Genomic DNA, 17,745 nt, shown 5'->3' on the forward strand with positions numbered 1-17,745 from the left:
GGAGCAGAAAATGATGAGTTGGGGTTTGTATGCAGATGTGTCATAAGCCTAGATTCATTTAGATTTGTCCTGAATTTTGCCTCACAATGACTTGCATGTGTTAATGTTTAATATTAGGCAAGTGTGAAAAGGTATGGTCAATGATCACCAAACTTGATGGACAGAAAATATCAGAAGGTAACGTTTACATGTAAGAAAATAAATAAGTTGAGTATATATTTTCGTGTCGTGGTGGTGCATCTGGTGTGCCTGAAAAAAAAACATCCAGGTGGAAGTTTCATTTGATTGAATGAAACCCAATTTCAGTACAATATTCGCTCAAACACGGTATAACGGCACTGCTACTCCTGTCCTACAATATATGTTGTGCCTACAAGGCGTTAAGAGACCAGAACAATCGATTTGGTTCACACTGCTCATGTGTTTCACCCCGGCTTTTGACTCTTTTCTTGCGCACTTCTAGCCCATAGCCGCTTCGATTTTGTGTTGAAGTTTCTTTTGGAATATGAACGCAAGATCAGGTAACGTGCGCCGGAATCAATGCGCTCTTCTTGTGTTTACAAAGGCATAAAATAGAGCCTGAGCTATATTTGGCGCAGTCTTCCAGAGCTGAAACATTGGGAGTCGTGGCTACGGGATCGTGTGCAGGCCTGCACGGGCCAGGCAACATCTAAAAATGACCTGTTCTATTAAAGGGACGCCACGCGCGTCCAGTCGGTGACGACACATAGCCAAGGAATTGCTTCGAGAAGTCTGTGTTCTTGATCTTTAATCGTCAAAAAAATGGCTGAAGAAACGGGGAAAGAAAATAGCAATGTTAAATAATTATAACATTAACTTCTGACTGTCAAAACTGATTAATGTGTTCCCCTCAATATTACTGTTGTCTAATATTATTATTATTATTATTATTAGGACAGGAATAACTTGACAATACCCACAGAAACAACATTTATACTAAAAAAAAAAAAAAAAAAATTAAATAAATAAATAAATAAAAATAATAATAATATCATTATAAGTCGTCATGTGATTTGCTCTTCTTGTGGTCTTGAGATATTAATGAAATAGGATTAAGGAGTTGGCCTGAACTTTCGTAAATAGTTCGGGTGAAAATCCATCGATTGAATTTCATAGGATTCAAAGTAGCCTATTTACGCAATTCACCGGGCTGACTCAGTCTTCCTGCTTCAGGAAATTCCCCTGCTCGGAAATTCTCACGTGAATTTACTCAATATATTTTTGTACCGTGTCATTCCTTAGTCAAACGAGTAACAGCGAGGCTGGGTTTGTTATGAAGTGACATCACCCTCCTCCTTTCCTTTCAGCCCTATAGCCTTTCTCCTCCTCGCATGCAATAGTGAACGATCGCGGCGCAGTTCAACTTCTTGGCGTTAAATCGTAGGGGGCTGGGCAAAAACATTTCACAATGAACAACGGCTTCCTGAACATGGCGTCTATAGGAGATTTCGACTCTCTTCACACCAATATCCCCGCCACCAGAGTTGAAATCACAGTATCATGCAGGTAAGGAAATGGCTTCATTAAATCTATTTCTGGATTTTGCCGTCAGGGTTTCTACGGTGGTAGTGAGTACGTGCTCTATTTCCCAAGCACGCGCAGGGTGTCCCAACTCTGAAACTCTAAATATCCCTGTTATGATTCTCTGGGTGGTGTATACAAAGCAATTTAAGCACTTCTGAAACAAAAACGAGACGATCGCTGAAATCTAAATGTTGTTTTGTGGGGAAACGGAGTGGTTGTTTTTAATACAAACAAAAAATGGCAGTTTATGCTTTGTTTTGAAGTCGACGTACAATATTCCAAACTCGGCATGGGAGTGTGTGCTCGTGACGTTTTCATTCTTGGAATTTGTCTAACTGGTGTAATCATAATCCATGCAAATTGTCTTACACAGCCCTACATTACGCGTGTGTCTTGCTTCTGTGTATAGTTTTGGAATATTTACACATTTTCACTAGAAATGTCCGAGTTTCGTGATGTTTCACATTGTGGTGTACATTGTTGAATTGTTCGACTGTCTACTTTTTCTGGCTCGCTGCCATGGTATTTAAAAGTTTATGTAACGTTGGCCTTTTAGTTGGTGTTCTAATACATGAAGCGAACTCGTGACATCTAAATTAGACGGAGTCAATGAGAAGCACCAGAAATGCGATATCAATCTGTTATGGTTTTCGGGAAACCAATGTCCTGTATGGATATTTATATTTGACAGCCTTGGCTTGTTAAGAACATGTCCTCGTAATTGCTGCGTTGAAGGTTAATTAGCCTGCTGTCACTGATGAAGCTAGTTATAGCAGCTTTAATCAGATCTTCATCCATATTTATATAGTGGCGTGGTCGAATATTAAATACACACGATAATTAATTTTGATTGGCGCTTTGACGAGAGGAAATTCATGGGGTTCGTGGGCGCGCCGTGTGCAAGTGGTCGTTTTATGCGTTTTGACAGCAGGGTTACACTGGAAGAAACGCGAAGGCTCCGATGATTCACGGGCGTTTTATCCGAATGTCCCTGGAGACGCGTGTCTTCCAGTCCGAGGTAGCTCGCGAGCGGCAGCGGCAGTCCGAGTCGCAGAGGCACGCGCGGCTCGGCAGCCCCCCTGCTCGCCTGGCCTGAGGTAACGCTCACCAGCGGGGTATTCAGAGTAATTGAAGTAGCTGACCCGCTGATTTGTCCGTGATTACTGAAATTATTTGATTACAACAGAACTGTTTCACGGGTTACCATGCACGCACACATATTTAAACAGTGTCATCTGCACGGAAATACATAACGGGTCCATTTAAGTATATAAACACGAATCCATCTCCTCTTCTTTAGAGAGAATGAAAAAACCCTTATTGCTTAATTATGGTTCCCCTGAAGACAGACTGTGCACTGAGGGAAAACCAGTGGGGGGTGATACAGCAGTGGAGTGAATCACTGGGTCCCAGGGCATGCTGGGAAGGCTTCTACTTTGAGGAATTCCCTCACATTCCCACCCGATGTGCGAGGATGTCACCGTGGGGGTCTACCTTTGAGAGGGGTTCACAGTCACCGTGTTTACTGTGTGTGGCAGTCTGCTTGTTGCTGTATTGGGGGGGGGGGGGGGGTACACTGTCACCGTGGTTACAGTCTAGTGGTCACCGTGTGACAGAGTTTTACAGGGTCACCATGGTTACTGCACGGGGGTCTAGCAGAGCGAAAGACTACAGGATTGTGGTGTAGTCAGGTAAGACGCATTGCACAGGAGAGAGGGAGGGGACGAGGGAATGTACTTATCCATACATCAGTGGCGTCGTGTGGACATTTCCTAGTTAATTATTTGAGAACTGAGTGACTGTGATATTTTTACGTTGTTTGTTAGCTGCGCGGTGCTAGCAAATGTTTAGCATCGCGACCATGGGGGAGTGTTGCTGCTGACGTACAGTAGGCCGCTTGTTTGCGCGATGGTTGGAATGTCCCCCTCGCGTTCCCTCCCTTAAAACCCCGAGGCCCTCACAAAAGGAGCCTTTGTGATGGCGAGTCCAGTCGCAGGGGCGGCGTCTGATGATGTCACACCTGCCTGGCGGCCTGGCCGCCACGGACCGCACGGGGCGCTGAGCTGACGACATCAGCTGGCAGGAAGGGTGGGTTGTGGGGGCTGGGGTTTGGGCCGGCGAATGCACCGGAGCTCGCACGGCGACAAAATTTACAGCTTCATAAAAAAATGTTTCAAGTCGGTCTGAGCAAAAAAAAAAAAAAAAAACCGTATGTCAGAGAGATTGAACTCCGTGCCCCGTTGTGGCATATAAAACACACTCGATGGGGCTTTTAGCCGCCCAATCAAGTTAAGAGCACTTTACGGACCCCGGCGTGATTGATTAGCGTTGCCGGGCCGGCTGACGGCTGTTGACCCGCGCGGCAGAAGCGGCTCTGCGGCACGCGAGGCTGGGCGGGCGCGCCCCGGGCGGACAGGGGCGCGGTTCCTCCCGATGGCGCCTTCGCGCGAACGGCAAAGACAGGAAGTCGCATCGCGCGGTGTCTCTCCGTCCCCCCCCCCCCCTTCTTTCGTCGTGGGACCGTTCGATCTGATGAGCGGGTAACTGGATGCCGAAGGGTTTTTCCTGTGCAGGTGGGAGGGGGGGGGGAAGTGGTGAATCTTCTCCGCTTTCTCTGGCTGGTTTCTGGCGTGTTTCTGCCAGAGGTGATTTGGGGTTTCCCCTCTCGCGGTGGGTGCTCTGTTTGAAGGGTTGCAGAAGGCGCGATGCAGAAGACTTGTGTGTGTGTGTGTTTCTTTCCGAGGGCAGGTTTTTAAAAAATGAACGGTTTGGAGTTCGGCTGTACTCTGCTTGTGTGTGTGTGTGTGTGTGTGTGTGTGTGTGTGTGTGTGTGGTGTCTGTGTGTATGTGTGGTGTGTGTGTGCCTGTGTGTGTTGTCTGTATGTGCTTGGGTTTGTGCATGTGTGTGTGTGTCTGTGCCTGTGTGGTGTGTGCCTGTGTATGTATGTGCGTCTGTGTGGTGTGTGTGTGTGTGTGCCTGTGTGGTGTGTGTGTCACCAGCACTGAAAGAAATGATGAGCTGTGATTTCTTCACAGTGGAAAAAGGCAGGTTTCCCAGAACCCCTTTCTGCAAAGACCAATCAGCAAACAGCTGCCACTCCTGACTTCACCTCAGAAGTTTTGTCTACAGGTCATATCCATAGGCACTGTTACCATGGTGCTGAAATTTGATTCACAAAAGTGGTATTAAAAAAACCCTGTAATTACTCCTATGTATTTAGATACATTTTTATGTAATTATGGATTTCATTATATCAAATTATATTTCAGTTATAAAGGCTGGAGTACAATTACAGAACGCCTACAACTGTTCTCTGGTATGTGTGTGTGTGTGTGTGTGTGTGTATGTATGTGTGTATATATATATATATATATATATATATATATATATAATGTATATTTCTGGTCACAGAGAGCATGGTTATCCATTTTAATTAGCTCCTGTAATTTAATTAATACGCAGCTAAATGACTGTGTTTTAAGGCGCTATTCACAGAGGTCTTTTGAACTCGCATGCCGGTGTTAGGCTAGGTTAGGCTAGGCGTGAAGGAAAGCATTGTTGAGAGGCTGTTCTGGCCGGCTCTGCGGAGGTGTTGCAGCGCATTATGGGGCGTGTAGAACGGGCGTGTAGACCGGGCTCCATCCCCCGGTAACATGAAAACGTTCTCGCTAGCCTCATTTGTTAGGTCGTTAGGGTAATTTCTGTGCCGTGTGACTCACAAGGCATGATGGGGGAAATTAACTGTCCCTCCTTTACACGGTAGTACAAGGTCAGCCCCAGAATTCGTCACGATGGCATTGTTCCGGGGGGCCATTGCGTTCATCAATGGAACTGCGGGAGCACACGCACACGCACACGCACACACACACACACACACACAGGTAACTATGCAGTCTCTATCACACGTGTACCCGCACCCTAACGTTCGCCGACGAGCGTGCGCCTCGGCGTTAATGCTAACGTCGGTGCCCCTGCAGTTCCCCCGACCAGAATGATTCACTTTAAAGTGCATTTAAATGGCGCCCGCGGCGCGGCGTTTCAGCGGGATTATGAAACCCACAGAAAGAGCCGGGTTGAATGCAGACACCGTTTCTCACACACACACACACACACACACAACGGCCTTGTGTAGGCTCTTGCCGCAGCTTGTAATGACTGGCCACTTTTCTTTGTTCTTAGGGTTCATACAACCGAGCGTTGTTGTGGAAGATGGATTGATACATTTAATGATGGTTCCCATTTGAGACGCTGAGGGTTTTTCCAAGAAATAAGGGTCAGTTTGCGAGGGAAGGTGCTGCTTAATGCTTCTTTGAGCTGTTACATCGAGGGCCTGATTCACTAAGACCTTTAGCACTGAAAACCAATAACACGACCTATGATTGGCCCCAATTTGTTTTGCACCAATCATTGGTTGTGTTATTAGTTTTGCGTGTGCAGGTTTTGCACGTGCCTGAAGGTCTTAGTAAATCAGGCCGTAAGTCCTCTATCTCTGATCTGGCCGCTGATTGGTTAACGTCATTGATTGGGGGGGGAGATTTGACTCCGAGCTCGGAGGTTCCAAATTGATGTGACCTCTGACCCCCCTGAAGCATGGACAGGAAGTAGCCTTCTCTTACTTGAGGAAAAAATTTTGGAGGGTTGTGGGATAAGGGGAGGAGGAGGAGGAGGGGCTGTGATACGACCTTCGGGGACGACGGCGGGTCGCGTTTTGTGGTTTGAGGAGGGGGCGAGTCGAGCAGGACTGCCGGAAAGTCGACTTGCCCTCAATCGGTAGGGGCTATTGGGAGCGGTAACCTATACTGCCGACCTTCGACCCTGAAAGGTCTTGTAACGGCTTCCGTTTTTGGGCGGGGGTGTGGACGTGTGGGGAGGGGAGAGGAGAGGAGAGGAGGGGACGGGAGGGGAGAGGAGAGGAGAGGAGAGGAGGGGAGGGGAGAGGAGAGGAGAAGAGAGGAACCAACGGGGAGTCCGCTGCTGCCTTTTTCCCATCGTTCCGGCCAAATCCCCTCTTTTCCCGCTCCCTCGCCCCCCCCCCCCCACCCCAGTCCGTGCCTCCGGAGGTTCAGATGCGCCCTTCCGCGTGTTCCGCACCTTCCGTGCTTTGCTGTCAGTTGACCGCCCGTCCGGGTGGAGTTCCCGGAAAGGAAGGCTCGCCACTGAAACGCTGTTGCGCTTTGCACCGCTTCATGGCGAATCCCCGGTGCATAGGAAACTGCTGCAAAACAGTAGCTAGCTTATGCGCTATCGGTTATCAGTGCTGAGCGCACGCCGCTCTCGTTAAAGAGATCTTGCCAGTATCTGGCTGCCCGCTGCAATATTCCTGACTCGACACATCTTAGTATTGATTTTTTTTTCCCCGGACTCTATCGTAGCATTCGCTACTCTACAAAACGCCACTGGTCTTTTTTCTTTGTGGAAGACAAACGTACGATCTCTGGGCCATTTTTAGACACGCGATACATAATTCATGCCGTAGGTGGTCAAATCGATTTATTTCACCCCTCGGGAGGCTAAAAAAAACACGTTATTAGCTGGATCGTGTTTTCGCCCGACGCGTCTTCGCATGGATTCGTGAGTACCTTTGGCGAGTTCGAGAGCGGCCAAAAAGAAAACGCGTTTCGCTGGCGGTGTGTCTGCGGTCATGTGATTTCTGGACCGCACAGTGCGTGACGAGCCTGCACAGGAAGTGAGGAGGAGGAGGGGCCCGTTACAGACTCCTCCCCTCAACTGGCCCGGGCCCTACCCACAACGCCCCTCCCCCCCACAACCACCCGCTTTTCTGTCAGTTTCAGGATGTTGAACTTTGTACTGGCCAGAGGCAGATAGTCACCAGAACTGGGCAAATACTTATCTGAAATATTTAACTCTGTAGATGCTGGCACTGTTTTAAAACACTTGAACAAGCAATCCAAACCAATATGTCCAATCATATTTAAAAAATTAAAACGAACGTTTGAAACATTGGTGAGTTGGTGAATTTGTCAGTTTTTCGTAGTTTGACTGGTGCCTGAAGGGTTAAAGTACCTCAAATATATTTACTGAGCCAGATCTGATGTATCAGTTAATCTTCCTGTGAACAGATGTGTAAAATTACTTCAGTAATAAATGACTTCATTTATAAAGATATTTTCTTTCTGGCACAAAGTCCTCGGCATAGTATTGATCAAACTGACGTTAAAAAGAATTGAGACCATAAACAATGAATAAAATGGTAATGTGGGTGAAGTATAAGTATTTTTTAAAGGTTGAAAGCAGTGTTTAATAAATGGGTCTTTAGAAAAGATTCAGAAGGCACCAGCTGCTGTGACTGTGGATGAACTGGGCCCTGCAGGTCTGGGCCCCCCACATAGTGAGGGGTGTTTGGCTGGGATCCCTCTCTTGGGTCCTAGCCTTTCGCTAGCGAGGTGTCCGACTGAATGCCTGTGCATCGCGCACACAAACTGCAGCAGAGATCACCACAGGGTCAAGACTTTTCATGGCCTATCATTCTTCTTCCTCTTCTTCCTGTTCCTCTTGTTCTTCCTCTTCCTTTTCTTCTTCTTCCTCTTCCTGTTTTCCTGTTCCTCTTCCTTTTCTCCTTCCTCTCCCGTGTCATTGTCATGGTAACGGCAGTAGAATGGCATAGTGAAGCTGGACTAAAGGCAGGTAAGAGTGGCCGTTGTCAGGAGCGCTGGCAGTGCTGCTCTGTGCTGCTCTGTTCTCAGTGATGCTCTGTGCTGCTCTGCTCTCTGTGCTGCTCTGCTGTCTGTGCTGCTCTGTGCTGCTCTGCTCTCTGTGCTGCTCTGTGCTGCTCTGCTCTCTGTGCTGCTCTGCTGTCTGTGCTGCTCTGCTGTCTGTGCTGCTCTGTGCTGCTCTGTTCTCAGTGATGCTCTGTGCTGCTCTGATCTCTGTGCTGCTCTGCTGTCAGTGCGGTTCTGTGCTGCTCTGCTCTCTGTGCTGCTCTGTGCTGCTCTGTGCTGCAGCGGTGCCAGCCGCTTCACGTGCCTGGTTTACTCACGGGAGAGCCTGTGAGAGGGCATGTGTGTGTGTGTGTGTTTGTATTGGTGTGTATGTGCATTTGTGAATTTGTTGGCTCTGTGAAAGGGGGATTTGAGCATAACTCTGACGTCTACTGTCCCTGGATGATTGTGCCTGGGAAATTCCCATCATGCTCTGAGGTTGTGGCCCAATCAGCAGCTGAGAATTCATTCCGTCGAGCCAGTATCATTGCGAAGCATTGCTGGCATTCCACACAGTTGTTTTAACGTGCCCCAGAGTTTATAGAGCGCTGAGGCCGTTCAAGTTTATCACCTTGCTCCAAGGGCATGGCGTCACTGTCCTACTTGGCCCTCGAACCTGCAACCGGTTCCCCAACCACTGCACTACTACAACAACACCCAGAGCCAATCAGAGGAGGGCAGGTTTCCCCCTCGAGCCCGGTTCCTTTCCGAGGTTTCTTCCCATCTGCCACAGGGGTTTTTTCCTTGCCGCTATTGCTTTAGGCTTGCTCCTGTGGGGGTCTAGGCCAGGGTTGCCTGTGAAGCGTATTGTGACAATTGCTGCGAAATACGCTATATACAAATAAAAGTCGATGTTCTAGCACTCCAGTTCTTTCAATTACAAGTAGTCATTGTGACATCAGCATTAGAATGTTCCGGTAAGGACATTCTAATTAGATCGATCGATTGATTGATTGATCGGATACGTGACTTTTTTTTTTTTCTCCTCTCTCTCTCTCGTAAATCTGTACGGGGGACGGAACGCCGGGGGGGGGGGGGCCGTGTGCGTCCAGTCTCCCGGCAACGCGTTTGAAATGCCGGCGGTTGAGTCACGCGCGGTCGAAGCGCGCGAGCCGATGTGTCAGAGGGCACGTGCGCGCGGAGCCGTGAGTCAGAGCCTTCGCCCCCCATTGGCCGGTACCTCCGTTCCCAGGGGTCAGGTGTTTTCCCCCCCCCCACCCCCCCCACCCCCGGACGCCTTAGCGGGTTTTTTTAGCGGCGGGAAAGTCCTTCCTTGCCAGCGCGCGCCCTTGAGTCCCTCGGCTGCCCCCGGGGGGCTCTCCCGCGGGGGTCTCGTGGCTCCGCCCCCCCCCCCCCCCACCCCCCGCTGGTTCCCGCCATCGCCGTGCGGTTTAGAGGTGGGTTCCAGGCAGCAGCTGTCACGAGGGATGGAGGGATGGAGGGAGGGGGAGAGGGGGAGAGAGAGAGGGAAGGATGGAGGGAGGGAGAGAGGGGGAGAGTGAGTGAGAGAGAGGGAGGGAGGGAGGGAGGGAGAGAGGGAGTGCGGGCTGTGTCCAGTTCTGTGAGGCACTGCGTCCGTTTCGGAGGAGAGATTATCCAGGTCATGGGACGGGGAGAGGGAGTGCCGGTAAAGACCGTCTGAGGCTTGGCTGCTGTCCAGCAACCCACTTGCCCTCCCCCCGGTGAGAATCTCCTCCCCAGCATTCCCCTGCACCTCTCTCCCTCCACTCCTACTCCCCTGCCTACCGCCAAACGCGGGCAGTAAATCGCTTAGTGAACAATCCCTGCAGTGAAACGGGCTCTCCCTTTCTTTCTCTTTCTCTTCTCTCTTCTCTCCTCTCTCTCTCTCTCTCTCTCTCTCGGGCTCGGTGAAGAGCGCCTCGCTCTGTCGCCGTATCGGAGGTTTCGTGAGCGGCTATCGACGGAGCCCTTTCCCTCTTTCGGAGTCTGTTTGTTTCCACGGCAACTCGGTCCATAAACACACAGCTGTCACCTGTAGGCTTGGGCTAAACATAGAAGCGTAATTCAGACTCGTTCGCTAACCCTTTGAAGAGTAGGCTTTTCGGAATGTTTTTTTTTCTTTCTTCTAAATTTCTTGTGTTCTAGAACTCCATCGCTTTCAATTAAAAGTAGTGACTATGACATCACTGTTAGAATGTTCATGTGAGGACATTCTAATCGCGTATTTGTGACACCTCGAAGGGTTAAAGGAGCGCCTGAGAATAGGAGAGTAAAAACAGGCGGAGCCTTGGCTGGGGGGGGGGGGGGGGGGGGGGGGGGGGGGGGGGGATACATCGGGAAGCCCTGGAAAAATCGGGAGTCCACGGTGAAGTTTGATCGCCGCCCCCCCTCCGATCGACCGGCGGTTGCCACGGCGACGGTCGCCGGGGAACGCTCGGGCCGGGCCCCGCCGGGACCGTGGGCGCACCGCGAGTCGCGCTCCGCCGCCCCCGCCCCGCCCCCCCGGGGGGCCGCCGCCGCCGCCTGACACCACGCGCGGATTGAGTTCCCGAAAGTCGCTCGAGCTAATTAGACGCCGTCGCTTTGCGGGAACCGGGAGAGGCGCTTCTCCTTCTCTTTCTTTGTCATCTATCCATCCATCCATCCTCTCCTCTCTTTCTCACTCTCCTCCCCCCATCAAAAAAAAAAAACCCGCTGGCAGGAATCGTATAAAAACTGTAAGTCTAATGCGAAGGTTGTTCGGCGAAACGCCTGCTTTCCCTCAGCAGCGTGGCGACAGATGGCCGACTGTCAGATCTCCCATCATCCCTCCGCGCGCTGAGCGAGGCCTAGTGCGTGTGCGTGGGGTTTTGTGTCCGTGGGTTTTTTTTATTTTTTTATTATTTTTTTTTTAAAGTTTTTTGTTTTTTTCCTTTTGGGGGGCGCGCTTTCCCGCGAGAGGAGATGGCCCCTCCCGTTAGTGCCTTACCGCCGCGGGCCCCTTATGACTGCGCATGATGTCATTTCCTGCCCGCCGGGCCCAATGCCCTTGAATTATGTTCACTGTACTAAAAGAGTGGGTGTGCCGTGCCTGCATGTAGTCTCTGTCACTCCTTCTATCTCTCTCTCTCTCTCTCACATTCTCTCTGCTCCCTCCCTCTCTCTGTCCTTCTCGCTCTCCCCCTCTCTCTCCCATGTCTCAGTACTAGTAATATATCACGGCCCTAAATAGATGCATCGCATAAAAAAAAATAATAATGACTTTGGTGGAATAATTCTTGTGTCTGGTTGTGATGAGGGGGGTAAGACTGAAATGGGCGGAGCAAGCCTTTGCTTTCTGATAGTCGTTGCAGTGATTGACAGCTCTCTCTGCCTCCACCCGTTATATAGCCAGGCTCTGGGGTTTTGACTGACAGGAGCAGGAACCGCTCCATCTCTGCAGTGTGTGTGCATGTGTGTGTGTACAGTGTGTGTGTGTGTGTGTGTGTGTGTGTGTGTGTGAGCGAGCAGGAAGGCGCCTGTCTGACACGCTGCTCTCAGTGTGTACTCTGCTGTGTCCCTCCGTCTCTGCTGGGTTAATCACAGGTGAGCGGCTGGGTTGGGGACACTCCCTGCTGGTGTTAACCCAGCGCCCAGCAGCCCGCTCCGTGTTTTTGTTGATGTCGTAAGCAGAGATCCTTATCCGCAGGACGAGGAATCAGCTCCTGTGCATCTCTGACCTCGACTCGTCTACCTGCGACACCTCAGCGCTGAACGGTCGGCATCGTTTACCGAAAAACGCGGCGAATCGAAGCCGGAAACCGCTCTCCCCGGCTTTGAGTCGCCGCCCCCCCAGAGTGGAATTCCGCCAACGCTTGGTTGCGATTGGCCGCAGACGGTTTATTAGCCGAGCGGTCGGGGTCGCTCGCCCTCGCGGGGGAGACGCTCGCCCTCGCGGGGGGAGACGGGCGGCCGGTCGGGGCCCGTGGGTCGCGTGGGCGTGAGTGAGTCTGAGGCACTGCGTGTCCCCTCGGGGTTGCTATGATGCTAGAGTCTGGACGGGAGCGGACGCCTCTTAAGTGGGGTGAGTGAACCTGCCGGCCGGACGCGATTAGCTCTCCCCCGCGTATCCGCGCTGGTGCTCCGTTTGGCGGAGAGGGCCGGGTCTTCTGACCCGCGAATGTGGAACGCGGTCTGTTTTGTTACCGTCATTACAAAATGGGGCCCCTCCGCCCTGCCGTGATGTTTGAATTAGGTTGCAGTTGGCTGTGCAAAGTGTCGGGTGTTCCACCGTGGAGTTTAGCCAGTCTGTAGCACAGTGCGTGCGGGTAGGTTAGCGTGTGCGTGTGTGTATGATACTGTGAGTGTGTGTGTGTATGATAGTGTGTGTGTGTGTGTATGACAGTGTGTGTGTGTGTGTGTGCGTGCGTGCGTGCGTGCGTGTGCGTGTGCGTGTGTGTGTGTGTATTATAGTGTGTGTGCGTGTGTGTGTGTGTGTGCAGGGTCAGTGCGGCGGCCGTCTCTCCCTGTCAGAGCGCATTACTCGCTCGCCTCTCTCCTGCCAACTTGTCTCGGCACGCAGGAGAAGCGTAGTCTGATTTCACGCTCGTGTTGGGAGGGGGGCCGGGGGGGGGGGGGGGGCGGAGAGGGGGGGGGTGGTCTGCTGTTTCGGAGCTCGGCTCCTAATCAATCAAAGCATGAATGAGACGTTACACTGGAGTCTAGTGAATCCTTTCATTCCTATCACCCCGCCTCCTGTGGACCTGTGGGCCTTAATCTCTTTTATTTAATTGTGTGATCCTAAATGCTTTTATGAATTTATGAAAATGTGTTCGAATTTCTATTTAGTTATTTAGCAGATGCTGTTATCCAGAATAGCACAAGTGCATGCAAATGGAGTCGCATTGATGCAGCGTGAAACCTGGCAGTAGGGGAGGATTCGAATGTGTGGTGTCAGAGAATTAAATGGAAAGAAATATGTCGGCCTACACTGTTGTACTTAACGTCCTTTTCTTTCTTTTGCAGGAAGCTGTTGGACATGGATACTTTCTCCAAATCGGACCCACGTAAGATGTTTTCCTTTGATTCCCGCTCTCGAATTCTGTTCCTTATTTCTGTTCCGTATTACTGTGCAACGGCAATCTTGGTGAAGTCTGCTTCCGATAGGGGAAGGGGCCACATCCTCAAGCACCTCCTCTCACATGCCTCCTAGTGGCCACTTAAGTGGTCCCAAAGCCCTGTTCCTCATTCACACCTACTGCCTCTCCTCCCATGTTTTTCAAGACCTTCTGATGGAGTAGTCTGAATATCAGTTAGACCCACTAGTCTGAATATCACTTTGACCCACTAGTCTGAATATCACTTTGACCCACTAGTCTGAACATCACTTTGACCCACTAGTCTGAATATCACTTTGACCCACTAGTCTGAATATCACTTTGACCCACTAGTCTGAACATCACTTTGACCCACTAGTCTGAATATCACTTAGACCCACTAGTCTGAATATCACTTTGACCAACTAGTCTGAATATCACTTTCACCCACTAGTTTCAATTTCAACAGAACATTCTTTAAAAGAATTACGAGACTCGGTTTCCTGGGTGACTATTAGGTTATTATTAATGAACTATTCCTGTTTTTATGTAAAAGGGAAGCGTACACTCATGTCTTTTTATTGGCCTATCAGTGATGTTGCTTGAATGAACAGCCGCGAGGGTTAGCAAGCAGCGATGCAGTCGGTGTGAACGTTATCTTTTCCAGGGCTCGACATTAACAGTTGCTTCATCGGTGTTCTGCTTGCCCCAGGAACATTGCCACTGGCCCAGCAAAATAAATGTAGTGCCTTTTGAAAGGGTACAATACAGACTTTGCATTAAAAAGCGATTTTAAAAAAATGTGAAGAAACGGAAAGACATACGGGAGATGTGATTGGGTCGAATCGTGTCTCTAGATGTGCAGACAGCTAAGTGGCCTCTGAATAGTCTGGTTCTTGCCAAATAGTCAATACTCAATTACGATAAGCAGCTGGTCATTGTGTTAATCGTTAATCTGTAGTGTAACTGGTCGATGAGGTGGTCTGTGCTCTTTGTACTTTTAACCCCTCCCACTCCTGACTGTTCCTATTGGAGCCCTGCAATGGGACTTTGACCTTTGACCTCCCCCCTCCACATGTTGTGCTGGGTCCGCTGTGGTTCCAAGGTCCGGGATGGGCAAATGGGCGGAGGTTGAATTTCAGGGTGGCACGCCCCAGCAGAAACCGCCATTAATTCCTTCCCGAAACGACTCCGCTAACGTCGCCTTAATTGCCGAATTGCAAACGGCTCCATTCGTTCGCGCTCCATAATACAGACGTACGGTTTATTTATCGTTTGCATTTTCGACCACGTCTCCAAACGAAACGCACGCCGAGCAGATGTTTTTGTAAAATGAATTAAAATCTGGGAAAAAAAATGGCATTGAAGCAGTTGGTGGTTGCTCAGTTCACGGACGTGTTTGTGTAATTATTCTTTGATTTGTAAATGCGGGCGGACATTTTGTCCCTGGATTTCCTGTCTTAAAGATAAGGTCTCTCTGTGAGTGGAAACACAAATACTGAGCTGCAGTTTCCTGTACAGAATATGTGCTCAGCTTTTTCCTGTGTGTGTGTGTGTGTATGTGTGTGGTGTACTTCATAAAAGTTTGTGTTTAATAGTTTGTGTGTGTATGTTACAGCTCATAAGCACATGTTTGTTAGTTTAAGTTTGTGTGTGTGCGCGCATGTTGTACTTCATAAGAGCATGTGTTTATGAGTTTGTTTGTGTATTAGTATGTGATGTTTGTGTTTCTCCCCTGTGATAATAGTTTTGGTAAATCTCCTGGTGCTAGGCTCAGAGACAGCACTCTCTCTCTCTCACACACACACACACACACACACACACACACCCAGGTTCCCTGCCAGACCCAGATGCGCTGATCTGGCCCAGACACACGGCCCATATTGGCTCGCTCCGGCCTGCCCTCGCTCCCCGGCGATCCCCGGGGTAACGGAACGCGCCGAACGTCGCTAAAACGAGGCTAAGTTTTCTCTGACGCACGTTAGCCGGAATTCCCGGCCTCGTCAGTGGGCGGGGCCTGCTGGAGACGCGTCACGCGTGCCGCTTTTATCTCCCACCCCCCCCCCCCCCCCCACCCACCCACCCACCCCCCGGTAATTGCGGCCTTTTGAAAAGAAACGAGCCGCTAATTGCTCTTAATTAGACGCCTCTAATGTCTATTGAAGGCTTCGCCCCATTGAGGGTCACATTATGTCAGAAATAGCCTGCGCGTCGCCGCAAAGTATAAATATCCCGCCGCCGCCGCCGCCGCCGCCACGTCCGCGGACTTCCGATCGGTCCGATCGACCGGCGCTTTCGCTTTGGGTAACGCGCCGCGCGCGACAAAAAACGATTCCTTTAGAGCGAGGTCACGTTTTTTTGAATCGGTTTAAAAACTACAGGCTAATTTACGGAAGACCCGCGGCGCGCGTCGTCAGTGACCCGAATCGCTATCGCGGCTAGCTACGACCAAAAAAAAAAAACCAGGATGCGCGGGAGGCCTCCGGAACCGAGTTTGGGGTTTAGGTCACGGATCTCAGACGCGGGTCCTGGAGGGGGCCGCTGCGTCTGCCGGTCTTCGTGTTCCTGCGCTCAGGCGCTTGATTTAGGTCGCTGATTGGCTGAAGAACCCGCGCGCCTCGTTCCCGAGGCCTCGGTGGGGCTGCTGGTTGACAGGAAATCACGAAAACCCGGCCTGGGGTTTGAGACCCCCCCCGGTTCAGGTCACAGCCCAGGAAGTGCATCTGAAGTGTCGCGCGTGAATCATATTTTGTTTACTTTTGTGTACGGGGTATCGCAGACACCCGAGTTCTCCTCCTGTTGCTGTTCAAACTCAGGATTTTGGGTTTGAGCCAGGGGTCAGTTCCATCTAATCACAAAACGGTACTTGAGGAAACCTGAAGCAAATTCAAGGCTGTATCACTTTTAATGAATGGTTCTGGGAATATCGGTAATGTGGGGTAACGTAGGACAAAGGGGATAATGACCTGGTGTTTTGAAAATCTTTTGGTCAATTGCAGTGTACGTAGCTGGAGTTTAAGACTCAGGCTTAAACCTCTCGACCACAGAGCTGCGTTACAACTGGATCAGCTATCCAAAGCTGCAGAATAAGGATTAGTGTTCCTGTTGAAATGCACCTCTGTGGTCCAGAGGTTTAAAACCTGATGTTTGAACTCCAGCTAAGCACGCTGAGATTGACCGTAGCAGTTCTGCGGCCTGTTTTGACGCGGGCGATGTGTTCCTTTTGCTTTGTCGTTGTAGTCTGTGTGCTGTACACGCAAGGAGTCGGCAGCCAGGAGTGGAGAGAGGTAAGCAACCCACAACTCCTGATTATTTTGCAGTGTTTCGCACAACCATTGCCAACTGAACATCGCTTTATGACTAAGTTTGAATGAACTTTAGAATTGCATTGACAATTTTTGTGGCTGAATGCTTAAATATTCAGTCTGCTGTTTGTTTACACATTTTATTTCCTTAGTAGAAAATGTAAATAATTGTTCTTTTGTTATTATTATTACTTTCAGCTGTCATTATGGGAGTGTGCATTTATTTGTCTCAAATGTAAATTTTATTACTGGTTTACACAGTAGCTGAGTGGCATTATGACAGATTCTAAATGATTAAGTCCTTGCAGAACAAATTGTAATGATAATAAAAATAATGTTTTTGGCTTGATTTGCATGGAATGTGCAACAGACACGAAAATCATCTTCTGTTTCTTCAGTGACACTAGTCTCTTCTTCCGTCTCTGTGCTTTCTCAGTTTGGAAGAACCGAAGTCATTGACAACACCCTGAACCCAGACTTTGTGCGGAAATTTATGTTGGACTATTTCTTTGAGGAGAGACAGAACCTGCGATTTGACCTGTAAGTATGTGTGTGCGTGCATGCGTGTGTGGGTGTGTGTGTGTGTGTGCGTGTGTGTGGGTTTGTGTGCGCGTGTGTGCGCGTGCGTGTGTTTGGGGGGTTGTGGGTGCGCGTGTGTGCGTGTGCGTGTGGGTGTGTACGCGTGTCCCTGGGGGTCAGGGGACTGCGTTGGTCACATGGTCACTTTCCCCCATGAGACAAGAGAAACCGAGCTGCCTTCGCTGGTGCAGCTCACCCCGTCGCCATGGTGACCGCTAAAATTAAAAACGGATTGTTTTACATCTGCTGAAATGATTAATCCCTGTTCTTTTGTGAAGAGAATGGTTTTGTGAAAAGCAACAAGTTTGAGAGCGGAAAAAAAGACCGGTATTTGAAGAAAAACCGTCCGAATGAATGTTCGGTAAAGAGTGAGTGGTTCGTGAGCAAAGGCGAACGTTTATTTTAAGTCCGAGACACGGGCTGCTTCAGTGAGCTTCTGTTTTGACGAAACTTGGATGTGTGTCACACATCTGGTCTTCTATTCCTTTTCGTTTAGAAGCCCCATAACCTGCACCTGACCTACATTAAGTCACGCGTGCATAACCTACACCTTACACAACATAACCTGCACCATGCTCTGC

General features: G+C 49.9%; 1 protein-coding gene across 3 annotated transcripts in view; it reads left to right on the forward strand.

Annotated features, from left to right (window-relative positions):
* Window positions 1-17,745, forward strand: part of LOC118219016 (copine-8-like) — a 56,780-nt gene that overhangs the window by 868 nt on the left and 38,167 nt on the right. For 2 of the 3 annotated variants that reach the window (XM_035401801.1, XM_035401802.1), the window contains exons 1-4: window positions 1,256-1,527; window positions 13,210-13,250; window positions 16,521-16,567; window positions 17,022-17,125. In XM_035401801.1, the coding sequence (XP_035257692.1) occupies window positions 1,430-1,527; window positions 13,210-13,250; window positions 16,521-16,567; window positions 17,022-17,125 (290 nt within the window). In that variant the 5' untranslated portion in view covers window positions 1,256-1,429. Of the gene's footprint in view, window positions 1-1,255; window positions 1,528-13,209; window positions 13,251-16,520; window positions 16,568-17,021; window positions 17,126-17,745 lie in introns of those variants that run through there. The other variant, XM_035401803.1, reaches the window with a different exon arrangement.

This window comes from Anguilla anguilla, chromosome 19, assembly GCF_013347855.1.
Source record: "Anguilla anguilla isolate fAngAng1 chromosome 19, fAngAng1.pri, whole genome shotgun sequence".
Lineage (NCBI taxonomy): Eukaryota > Metazoa > Chordata > Actinopteri > Anguilliformes > Anguillidae > Anguilla > Anguilla anguilla.